General features: G+C 42.8%; 1 protein-coding gene across 4 annotated transcripts; it reads right to left on the reverse strand.

Annotated features, from left to right (window-relative positions):
- Positions 1–7103: 7103 nt before the first annotated feature.
- Positions 7104–12228, reverse strand: CCDC127 (coiled-coil domain containing 127). Of its 4 annotated transcripts, none has more exons than XM_030509064.1 (3): positions 11989–12228; positions 11459–11587; positions 7104–10667 (listed from the first exon to the last, which is right to left on the reverse strand). In XM_030509064.1, exons 2-3 carry the CDS (start codon positions 11577–11579, stop codon positions 9994–9996), a joined length of 795 nt encoding a protein of 264 aa, XP_030364924.1. In that variant the 5' UTR covers positions 11580–11587; positions 11989–12228; the 3' UTR covers positions 7104–9993. The 4 variants fall into 4 exon arrangements, with proteins under 4 accessions (XP_030364924.1, XP_030364910.1, XP_030364902.1 ...); XM_030509050.1 differs by having other exon boundaries at positions 11943–12161; XM_030509042.1 differs by having other exon boundaries at positions 11940–12161.
- Between the last annotated feature and the right edge of the window lie 3 nt (positions 12229–12231).

Consider the following 12231-nt stretch of genomic DNA (forward strand, 5'->3'; position numbering starts at 1 on the left):
CTTACAAAATTATATGCTTCATGATAATTACTGAAACATGTTCTTCTTTCTGTGAAACAGATCTTGCTGTACTAAATGCTCTGACAAAAAGGATGGAGAATGAAAAGGATTATAAAATCTGGCCTTTAAAATCATAAGCATAATCTGCTTACCCTAAGGCTTCTAATCATTATGGAACAAGGTCTGAGGAACATAACATCTTTCTTATCAATGGGCTTGAAATCAAAGGTTTCTTCACCTTTTCAATGACCTTATGATATACTGGTCAAAAATAATAGAAAAGTTACAAAGTCTTTGTCTTTGACATGGACAGCTGTATGCAGTAGCCCAGATGGATTTTCCCTGTGCCACATAATCAGGTATTAATATTTCCCTAACTTGACTTCAAATATCTCTATCAGTCTGCCTAGGGATAGCACTTGCCTTTTTCATTACCTTGTCAGTTCTGTGGATGAGCTGTCTCCTGGTTAACCACTGGATTAACACCTTTCTTCTCTTTTGGTGGTTCCAACTAAAGATTTCCTAGCTTGCAGCAGAACTTCTTTTTCTAAGCTACCAAAAGTGTAGTTTAAATTTCACCCTGTTTCTTCTACTCCAGTACATTGAGCTACTCGGTTCTTCCTGAATGATACTTTTTCAGCATTTACTGTACTTCTGAGACTGTCATTAGTATTTCACTAACATGATACTATTTTTCTACCTTAGTCGTTAGAGAAAGAATGACTGTTCCTAAACATCCTTGAGGAACTGCATTAGTAACCTTCCCTTAGACTGCCACTTCAGCTTTCAGCTCAGCTTACTATCATCATCAACTCTTTACCTAGTTCTTTGTTCATGTTATATCTCCTGTTTAGCTCAGCTAATACATCCAGTCAAGTGGCAACTGGTCTACTGAAGTCCAAAAAGACTACATTTACTGTACTTCCCTGATTTAGAAAAATAAATTTTCACTTATAAGTGGCAATACAGAACTTTCAAAGTGCTCCTCTTCAACTTCCAATTTTGCAGAAAGACATTGACCTATTGGCCAACAGCAAGAAACCGCACAGTCCAGGAGCTCACAGCTCATCTGGGTTATTATTCTGCCTCCTGAATCATAGGAAGATCACCCTAGTATTCATGCTGTAGGGAATATGAGAGAGTAGTAAAGAGCAGACAGAAGACAAATAGGAAAACCCAACATCCTCCCCATAATATTTCTACAATCCCTGTCTTATAGGCTTTATTTCTAAATCTTAGCAAAGCTGTACATTGAACTTCTTTCAATAACTGAATCAGATCATGATTACCTGCTGTCTGCACAATGTATCTTACAGCTACAATTTAATGACTTTATGTAATTAGAAATCTTTGACAATCAGGATTCTGTATAGAATTTATTGAGCCTAAAATAGCATGTTTCTCTTTAAGCACACTGCAGGCTGACATGGAGGGAATGAATGTAGCTTCCTTTGAGAATCAAATTATATGAGGGTAAATTGATAGGATATGAAATAAATTCACACTTGTGTAGGATCATCTGAAAATTTCCGCCTGCTAAGTTTCATGTGCAAGCAGCTTCTATCAGTATCAAAAGCCCCTCAATTTTCCAGATTTGTTTTCTACAGAATAAATCTGAAATATCTTTCCAGAGAAGTTTATCTTACTTCAGTAATGCCAGGGTCCAGTGGTTCTTAGTTATCTGTCAGTTGTTAAATATTTGCAGAAGCAATATGTTTGTATAGCATCTAGCTCGAATTTCTTTACCAGTGTAATTGCACGGATGATGATCTTGGAAGGCACAGCATATTTTTTCTGAAGGACCTGCTGTATCAGTGACACCAGATTGAACATGACCCGCAATTGTACGGAGAGGTCTATATTGCCACCCTGTGGATTTGAACAAGCAAGTTGAGGCTGCTCTGCCGTAGTCACAGTCACCTGCTTATTGATCAGATCCCTTTCCTTTGCCATAAGGTAAACTTCTCCTTCAGATTGGCACGTCCCATGGTGTTTGTTGTGGATAATAAATCTTTATGAAATCAATCCTTTCACAATATGGGCTGCTGAACAATACATGTTTTGCAAAATGCTAATTATAAATGCAGGAATAAATGGTTATGTTTAGATTGGATTACTTAAGGTAAAACGTTTCTAATGACACGTTTGTCTTTCTATCTACTACCCCCATGTTCCTAATGAACTATTTTTTCAAAAGTTAAAAGAGGCTAAACAGAAAGGTAAGCTAGCTTGTCCGTAACTCACAATTCTCCAAAAAATTGATTAAAAAGGAAATAACCCCTTTCTAAAAGTCATATATTTTACTGGAATATACACACATACACATATGTGGAGAATGTGGACATATCCATAGATTATTTAATAGAATGATTCTTTTTCTTGGATGAAAATGCCTTTCATCTCACAGAATGATGAAGATGTTAGGAAAAGTACGAGAGGTGGTAGCAGTAAAGAAAATAAATGTCAGTAGAAGGATATCAAGGATGTAAATCAAGACAATAGCAAGGACAGAGCCACTCGCTTCCCTCTGCTGGGCAAGGTCCAGGTACGGTGCAGTATCCAGCTGGGTTAGGGGGCTATGGGCTGCCCCCAGCATGTCTGTGGTAGCCTGGGCCCCATGGTGACTGTCCCCAGCTGGGAGACAAGCTGTCATGCCGTGAAGTGGGACTGGACACCCTCTTTCAAACTGACCACCTAGCAGCTGCTCCTGCTTCTGACGCTGGGGGGTTTCCATGCCAGTGTGGGCACTTCTGGACCAGCGCAGTTCACTTGCTCTGCAGGAAGCCATCCCCATACAGAGAAAGGCAGGTTCTCTCCTGTGAATGAGCTGAGTTGACTGGCTGAAGGACTCAGCTGAAGCACCTGTCTTTTTCTGCCCTCCACCGTGAGCTGGAGGCGAACTGCATTGAGGGAACCTCTTCCGGCTAAATCATGTGAAGGGGAGGACAAGGAGCAATCAGCAAAGACAGGGCAGGGGCTTGTTCTTTAAAAAGCTCAAAAAGAAGAAAGAAAGAAAATACAGAGGTGAATTTAAATGCTCTCTTTTAAAATACACAGAGAAAACACAAAATCTTTTTACAAGCTGCCAATGGAGGGTAAAATCCGTGACCAGCTATGCAAAGACAGAGCACTGAATCCCAGGCTCAGGAAGAGACTCAAAATCTCCAGCCTAGAGGACACTAATGATCATATTAGAACAGAAAATACACAGGCAAAATGCTTCAGAGTTGTTTAGTTTTAAGGCTAATAATCGATGGCAGGTGGTAATGGAGCTTACCTTGTCAAGAAATGTTCTGTAGATCTTCAACTTGATCTAAGTTTTATGCTCTGTTGTTCTCAAACTCTGCCTGATAATTAACCAAAAGACATAGCTCCTCAGCTGGCATGATTTGATTTCCTGTGTGTATGCTTCAAGGCTGCCACTGTCCACCCATAGCAGTTCAAGCAGGATACTTCGAAGGCTTCAGAGAAGTCCAATAAACTTTGGAGGTTAAATCTCCTCCCATGTGATTGTAAGCTTCTCCAGATGGGAGAGAAGTCATTTTGTGCCAGCAAGTATCACTGCAGAGGAGAAACAGGACAACACTGAGCTGTCATTGAAACACTCAGGCTATTGGGAATGCAACAGGGGTAGGACATCATATACAATGACTTCCACAAGCATCCCATTCTGGGGTATTTTTATGCTGTCAGGGAGTTTCCTTCAGCAATCCGATATGCCTAGAAATTGCCAGTCCATGTTTACTGTGGAAGTAGCAGTGTCCTTAGCCACAGAATTAAAGGGAACAAGGTACAAATATCATGTTTGCTGCAGTTCATCCAGAACTGAGCTCACACTGATGCCCATGTGGCACTCTTCTCCTTTTTAATCTTCCAGAAATAGGCACAGTCTTTATTTTTTGTATATACTGGCAGTTCGTGTAATACTTACTTCAGCTTTGCATAAAAATATTTCATTGAAGTAATGTCAGCTCCAGCAGCAGCATCCAAAAGCATGTTTTGCTCCTCTTGTTTTGCTCTTCTTGTTGACACCAGGGAGGGAGATTTGCTGTCCTTGATGTTGCACTGCATATATTCAGAAGATCCCCAAAATATTGCCTTCATCTTTGAAGAATGCATTTCATCTTTGGAATCACTTCAGGGGGAAATACAGGTGTAGAAATGCTTCTGTGGAGAGCACCAAATTACCTGATCTCATGGTGGCCAATGTTGCCCTAAACTTCTTAGCCAGTAAAGTACTATTGCTTGGATCTCTCTCACCACATGCACCTCTTCTCTAGCAGGCAGCAGAACACAGTGACAGTTGCAGGTTGTTGCTTGCCATGTTCATTAAGCAGTGAACGGTGGTCTTTAACCAAGGTTGTTACTGTTTTCCTTTCCAGTGCTGCAGTATACAGCGAGACGCTAGCAGGAACTACATCCAACTCCTACATGCCACCTTCGCATAGAGCTCTACCGCAATAGCCACTTTAGTGGAAACAAGTTAATTCTGTATTGATCACTGAACACCATGCTTTTTCTCATCTTTTTGTTATTACACTCCAGTCGTGTTTGGAGCAGAGAGCTTTGACCGTAGAGCATCAGAGACGTGCTCAAGAGTTGCCCCTGGGAACCGAAGGTGCTGCTGAGGCGCTGGCTATAAGAGCCATTAGCCACTAGGGGGAGGTAGTATTTAATAAGACGGCGCAGCAACCGCTTTAGCTGAGGATTTCGTTCTGGTTGTGTAGGTCGAGTTTGGAGGTGAGGTGTCTCAGAAATACAGACCTGCAGGAGCAGTTATAAAGAGAAGAGTGAAGAGGCATTTTTCCAGCAGTTGGATGGCTGGGGCTGGGATCAGCCTAGAGCACGGGGCTGTCGGGGTGCACAACAGCGAATGGCCGTCACAGCAGGTCTCACAGTCCCTCTGCACACACTCTTTGTTTCCAGAGGCACCATCTGCTTTCGGTTGCTTGGTTGTTTCCATTAGCATTATACACAGTAGTGATCCTTTTTCAATTCCAGATGAATGGTGGCACTTCCAGACCAAGTTTCATCTAACCATGTGCTTAGACAGTTCTTACTTCTGAACCAGAAGGTATGTTCATGTGTCACTAAGTAGGAGACTTTGACACTTCTGTGAATACTGCCCACAAGGGTTGTGGTTTTTCCTAGCATATGGAGTGATGTCTTTGAGTGATCGTACACTCTCAGAGAACCCAGGTTCAGCTATAAGGCCTCTTTGTCACCCATCAGCCATTAGCAGGCCAAACTTTGTTACCCTGGTTACCAGAATCCATCTAAAGAGTATTAAGATGGTTGACCAGATTGTGATAGGTCTCAGTTTTGCCATGTAAGTTGATTTCAGTATCAAAATAGTTCTGTGTTCCTTGATACTACCCAGCACACATGTTGCGATCTGTAAGTCAAAGTTCCGCTAATACCAGTCCTTTGAGGGTTAGTCTGTACAAGGTCTTTTAAACTTACCTGGCCTAGGTCAGGTGCTGACCTTTTACATGTTACTCTTATCTCCTTCGAAACGCTTCTTAACTTGGGCAATTCCTTAACTGACAACAGGAACTGTTGGGGAAGTCCCTGACTGTGCACTGGATCCTTCACCCCAGGTGGTTAAGCAATTTATCTAAGCATACAGATAGCGTCTATCAGCTTTATGGTGCAGAGCTCCTGCCTATCAGCAGGAGCTCCCTGGGGAAGCCACTGGAGTGGCACCAGCTGCTGGGAGAGCTCCCCCAGCCATCAGTCAATTGTTTTGTTGTGAAGAAGCTGGCAGACCAGTTGGTCTCATTGCCAAGCTACCCTACACTTCAGTGAGTTACTTCTTTGCTGATCCATCTGTTGTCTCAGCTATACGATGATTAGCTGGAGAGCTCCTGGGCAAGGCAGTCAGTTAATGACCAAGTGGCCTTGGCATGCACACAGGCGAAGCCTTCATATCCAGCACCATGACTGTAACTATTGAGTAAACTTGAACTTCATCCTTTTATCACAGCAGTGACTTAAATTCCTTTCATTTTGCCATAATACCTGAACTCTTGACCACTGTTTCTGCCTCGTATACTACACAGAGGAATACTCAGTATTTTCTTAATGCAGGAGTGCTCAAAAACATGATTCAAAGAGCAAAAGGCAATGGGTGGCTTCCAAAGACCCTTCCCTTCTGGAGGGCTTGAACAGAGCTGTCACTCCCAGAGCACAGCATCCCTTTGAGCAAGACATGTCATGTCAGCAGTCTTCTGGCAGGACCTGTTTAGGCAAAAGGAGTGAGAGAAGGCCAGAACCTCTGGGCTGCTCCTCTTTGCCCACCCCCCTTTAGGAGTACTTTCTAATGGATATTTCCCTTTTCTAGCACTCAGCACAAGTTCTGTGAAGTAAAGAGTGTGGTTTGTGTTTCTCTTTGGGTTGCATGCACCCAGGACAGCAGCTGTATCACCCAACACAGACCAAACACAATGTTGGTTTTTGCTTTTACCGAAAGCACAAGATGTGTCAGGATGTTTCCTTAGCTGTGCCTAATGTAGAAAGTCATATGAACACAGCTACTGCCCTGCAGGGTATGGACTGGGGACGACTTAGCTGGGATGGTGAGGAATGGGTAAATGTGAAGGAATGTGTCAAATACACAGAGATCAAGGATCTTTTATGAAGGAAACAAGGACTTCCCGAGTGTCTGAACAGTGTCCTAGAGCAGCTGGATTGTAGTTCCTCACAGAGAGCAGCGAGATAAAATCCACACAGGGAAATGAAAAGGAGCTTATGTGCAGAGTAAGAGATACATCAGAGGGATCCTGGAGAAACGCAGAGTACCCTACATAACAACAGAAGGAATTACTCCAGTCTTTCAGTGGAATGGTCACCTTTAATCACTCATCTTTATTTAAAGCTGGTGCACTTATCTCTTTAACGATGCAGTTCTTTCCTAAGACAGAAAAATCTTTCCAACATACTCTCTTCTCAGCACCAAGGATGAAACTTTCTACATGCCAACTATAGATTTTTAAAACCTTTGTGTTTTAAAACCTTAAAATTGTGCAATTTGCATGGAAAGTTGGAACAGAATAGCAAATCCCACTCTGGCCCCCACCTTCCCCAAGTTACAAACCAGTGCAGAAATATGGAAGGGTTTTTATTAATTGTTATTGTTTAACAGGTGAGCAACAATTTTCATAACAAAAAAAGGTTCATGAAATATTCTGAAAACAAATTATTCTTGCATTCTACATATATATAGGCATTTCCAAAGAAATAACCAATCCAGAACAACATCTGTTGGGCAAGATAAAGCTCACAATAGAATTTTCAACATAATGACCTACAAAGGGGGAATGTTTCAAAAATATGTAAGAGACCAACAAACGTGAGTTTTGGTAGAAACTATCAGGACCGGTGCTTCTAAACCAGTTACACACTTTAAAAAACTCTCCTCAAATAACTTTTCTGTCTTAATAGAATGATCTGCAAAGTATCCACGAATGATAGTTCAACAATTAGTTGTATAAATAATTGATACTTCTCAAAAAGTGAAAGCGAGAATCAAACATCTATTACGTTGCATACAACCCTGCACAATCGAGTGTATGATGCTTCAACTTACATATTTATACTGAAAAAAGTATAAAGTATGTATTTCACCCTCTTGATTACATTTTCTTTAAACATTTTGAATGACGTCAGTGACAAACTGAAAAAAAATGAAAATGCATAAAACGTCTGAGCTTTTAATACTAAGAACTAATGAACATGTACAAATTCAAGGCAGATTCTCAAATACATTGGCATTGATTCACCGGCTGCTGTTTGTCAGCTATGTTGCTTAACTGCCTGTATGCACATATGAAATGTGCCACAGCTGTGTGGTCAGACACTTCCCATATCCTCGAGGAATTATACACAGGGTAAGTTATTCAAACTAATCTGTTCTTCTGGGCAATAAGGGCATGTGCATGCGGCAGCTACAGCAGCTGGCCTCAGGCTGTCATACAAGAGTAGTAACCCAATTGCATTCTCACCTCCCAACCCACACGCTTGGCATCCAGACAAGCTTTGGCCTCTTTGGTGTTTGTGATGGTATCTTTATTTATTTTTTTTTTTTTTTTCCAGGTCTGTTCATCTACTACAATTTTAATTAAAAATAAAAAAAAATAAACTAGTACATGAGAGACTAATAAATCAATACAACAATATAACTAGTACTACCAAGGGGAGCAAAATCACCACTGGAAAACTGAGGAGTTGGCAAACATGTATTCTGTTTAAGGATTTTGTTTCATGTTAGATATTTTTGCTGAGTAACTGGATTAGGTTGCACATGGAACTTCAAAGGATTTATTTGCTGTCTTCTGTCTTTGCCCAGACTGAAATGAAACCATGAGGAAACACTAAAAGAAAAACCCACATCTGCTGGAATTCTCTGTTAAACCTGGATGGGCCTTCACCTGGATTGCTTCCCTGCCATGCAGAAGCTGATTGCCTAGAGCAAGTCAAGTCTAGCCCTCAGTAAATAAAAAACTGCCAATTAAAGAACTGACAGCCTACCAACACTAATTAAAGGCAAGTAACAGAGAAGACCAGATGTTATAAACAAAAGGATAAACACTGCCCCTGTGAGGTCTAAGGCAGTTTAGAAAGGAGGAAGAAAAAAAGTTATTCTCCAAAATACACGGCACGTTTGAAAGAAGGTGGTGGTTTCTCCTGCTACAGGGACCCAGAGAACACTCAAAGTCTTAAGAGATTTCAAGCATGGAAATGCATTGTTTTGTTTGAATCTAGATACGTTTATTTTCCTATCCTAACTAAATTAAAGAGCCCCCTTAAAAATTTGCAAAGCTTGTATATCTGTAGACTTCCAATGTCATGAGTAAATGAAGTGGTGAACCATGAGCTCAAAATTTAAGTCATGGAAAAGCACACTTCAGTTCTGGGAGAACTGAGTCAGCCAGAGAGGCAGGTAGTGGCTACCAGTGCAAGTTGCATTTAGGTTTCTATCTGCAAATAACAAACAGGACCTGTCCGAGCCAGGTGCAATGGCTGTAACCCATGGAGGTTCCTACAAGCTAACTGGGGAGCAGCCAGTGCTAGGATGCAGAGGCAGTGGCACGGTGACATCTATAATGGAGGCACACTGTTGGGTTACAACTAAAACCTTGACTGAGGAAAAAAAAAGTATTCTTACTATATCTCCAGAATGGTGAGAATATAACTTTGAGTTTATACACTCTCAAGTATTCAACCACGGATCCTTAGCTCCATGAGACTTCCATCAATCTGTTTCTTTATGTGTTATTCTAATTAGCATCTTTTGGCTAGTTAATTCATACAGTACTATTTGTATATTAAGCTGGAAGACAATGCAAGACTGATTAATTTGAAACATGATATTACTCCCCTCCCTCAGAATACTAATGCATACATTTATATGCACATTCACAAATATATATTTATATAAATGTATGTATATACGTGTAGGACTTATGTGGCAAGAAGCTTGCTCAAATATGATCTCTTCCAAATGTCTGCCTCAAAATCAGTCTTGCTTAAACAAACTTAAAAAATAAAAAAAAAAAAGAAAAAAAAGCAAAGATCGTGTTGAGACACCATGTAAAACACCAGGGATAAGGAGCACAAGGTGCTACCCCACTTGGGGGAGAAACATCACACTTCTCTGCTGATGGAGTATGACCATCAACTAGGTAAACCACTCTAAACTGAGTACTGTTTTGCTGCTTCTGGTACCTGTGGAAGCTGGCGTATCTCTATACTACGCTGCAGTCTGCAATACAAACACACTCACAGAGTTTAAGAGCATGCATAGCTCACTGGAGCATCTGTTGTTAGACAGTGAAAGGAAATGCAGCAACACTGCACAAGTCCCATGCAAATACAAGTGCAACAAGGAGGAGAAACGGAAACACAGTAGGAGAATTTAATAGCTTCAGACTATAACTGTGATTGTCACTACTATGCACAGTGGATCATGTGAAATCCCATTACTTCCCCTGCTTATCGTTTTCCTAACATGGCCTTTTCTGCCCTCTTGAACTTCTGTAGCTCAATAGCTAGTTCCCAATATCTCAGATACAGCCACATAAGTCTTCCATTTTGACTTTTATTTCGGTTCAGCATATTGCCACAGTAGTTATCATGTTTGAAAATATCTTTTAAGCCACTTTCCATATGTAGAGCCATAGCAACAGGATCAGTTGCTGCTTTAACTAGCAGATTTTTCTCTATTTCTAGTCTCTGGCTTCTGGGTACCACAAGACTGCAGTAGATGTCCTGTCTTTCTTTAAGTCCCTCTTCAAATTCTTTTAGTAAATTTTTGGCTCTCTTTTGCCACTCTTCTTCCTTTGCCAGACAACTTTGGTACAAGCTACCTTCTGCTCCTGAGTGCAAAAGGACTTGCTTTTCTCGCTCTAGCTTCTCCTGCTCCTGTTCTAGGATCCTTCTTTCTTCTACTAGTTTGCGGCTCTGGGACACGAGGGCTTCACGGTAACTCAGGGTTCTGTTGCGCTCCTTTTCAAGCTCCAGCTCCAAATGAGCAACTGTGCGACGGTTTTCTGTGATTATATCCCGGTATTTGCCTTCCAGGTCTTTTTGTAAAGACGAATGTTTTTTATAATACTCTTTTCTTTCTCTCTCTATTTCTTTTTGACATTCTCTGGTCCAGATCCAACCTATCATATATAAATTAAGACTTCAGACATGAGAACAACATGTATAATATTGATGGGTTATATGATTAATTAACTATGTGAATAAAGAAGCTTTGAAGTGGTAAAAAACTTTCTTTCCTGCCCTCCCCGGTGATATTCACTTCTATTTACACATCCCACAAAATGTATTTCTGTGGATCCATATTTCACTGTAAGTCACTTTAAATGATCAAGTTGCCTTTGAAGTTGGACAGAGCCAGGTTGGACAGAGCCTTGGGCAACATGGTCTAGTGTAAGGCTTCCCTGCCCATGGCAGGGGGGTTGAAACTAGATGATCTTAAGGTCCTTTCCAACCCTAACTATTCTATGATTCCATGACGCTATGAAGTAAAAAAAAATCCTCAAGTTTTTTATTGTTAATATGTGCACTTCTTGAATTAAAGAGAGGAAATAAAGTTACAGGGAACCAAACTGGAGGTTTCCAATACAGAAACTGCACTGACAACCTTCCAGGTCGAGCACAGAAATTATACATCAGCAGCTCCCTGGGTTGTTACCTTTGGCCTCTCTAAAACATCGTACGTCCACTCTTCTGAGACAGTTTTATAAATGGCAGCTTATTAAATACAGACTCAATTCCATGTGTGAAAAATGGCTGTTGCCTTAATGCTATAAGCCGTGCTTACTGTTTATAGTACTAAAAACGAGCAGACAAGAGGATATCCCTAGATGGGGATCACTGTATCACTGCACTGCTTCGGAAGCTCCCCTTTGGCCAGCGGGCAGGATGGACAGACCTGGGCACTACTTACGGAAGGCGGCCAAGCCCAGCATGGGGACCAGCAGGGCGTAGTTCCATCTGCTGCCTTCATCCCCGGGCTCCCGTCGGTTTGGCAGGATGTTCCAGTTGGGAGGGTCATTTAAATTATTCATGGAGGCACCTGCGGGGCACAGGGGAGAAGCACGGCCTCAGCGGCACGCAGAGCACCACGGCAGCCCGCACCTAGCCGTACTGCTTTCTGTCCGAGACACTCCAACTTCACATCGACGGGCTTTCGGGCCAGAGACCCCACTGCGCGGCCTGCCCCGTGCCTGCCAGCCCCGGCACAGGCCCCGCGGGCCTCGGCGCTGCCGCTGCTACCGCCCACCCCTTCCCCCGCCGGCAGGACGATAACTGCTGGTGTCGCCGCGCCGGAGGTCCCCAGGCTGCTCCGCGCTGCAGGCGCAACCCCGCGGCAGGCCGGGCCGGGAGCGGGCCCTACGGCGCTGTCCCGCAGCGGGACCCGCACCTACCACCAGCCCGGGGCACGGGCCGCGGCGCAGCGCTGGCGCTGTCACCTACCTGCGGGCGCGCCCCCCACCGGGACAGCCCATTAGCCGAGGGAAAGAGGGGGGTATCCGATGGGGACAACAAAGGGATTCGCCCGATCTCTAAGCGCTCCCGGTGGCCTGGCCCTATCCCAGCCAGCTCAGGTCGTGGAACGAGGCGGAGATTTGGTGGGAGACCCCGCATGCAAGAGCGCACACAAGCACTCAGTCTGTGTGTGTATGCCCCCCCTCCCTGCCTCCCTCCCAGCACAATTGG

Source organism: Strigops habroptila, chromosome 1 (assembly GCF_004027225.2).
Source record: "Strigops habroptila isolate Jane chromosome 1, bStrHab1.2.pri, whole genome shotgun sequence".
Lineage (NCBI taxonomy): Eukaryota > Metazoa > Chordata > Aves > Psittaciformes > Psittacidae > Strigops > Strigops habroptila.

Bases quoted from the DNA above. Each gene is read 5' to 3' on its own strand.
- CCDC127 (XM_030509042.1), bottom strand. From the start codon at position 12,159: ATGCGGGGTCTCCCACCAAATCTCCGCCTCGTTCCACGACCTGAGCTG. The intron at 11,588-11,939 runs GTAGGTGCGGGT...TGTGCCCCGCAG, and splicing joins GCCCGTGCCCCGGGCTGGTG to GTGCCTCCATGAATAATTTA. The intron at 10,668-11,458 runs GTAAGTAGTGCC...TATATATGATAG, and splicing joins GCTGGGCTTGGCCGCCTTCC to GTTGGATCTGGACCAGAGAA.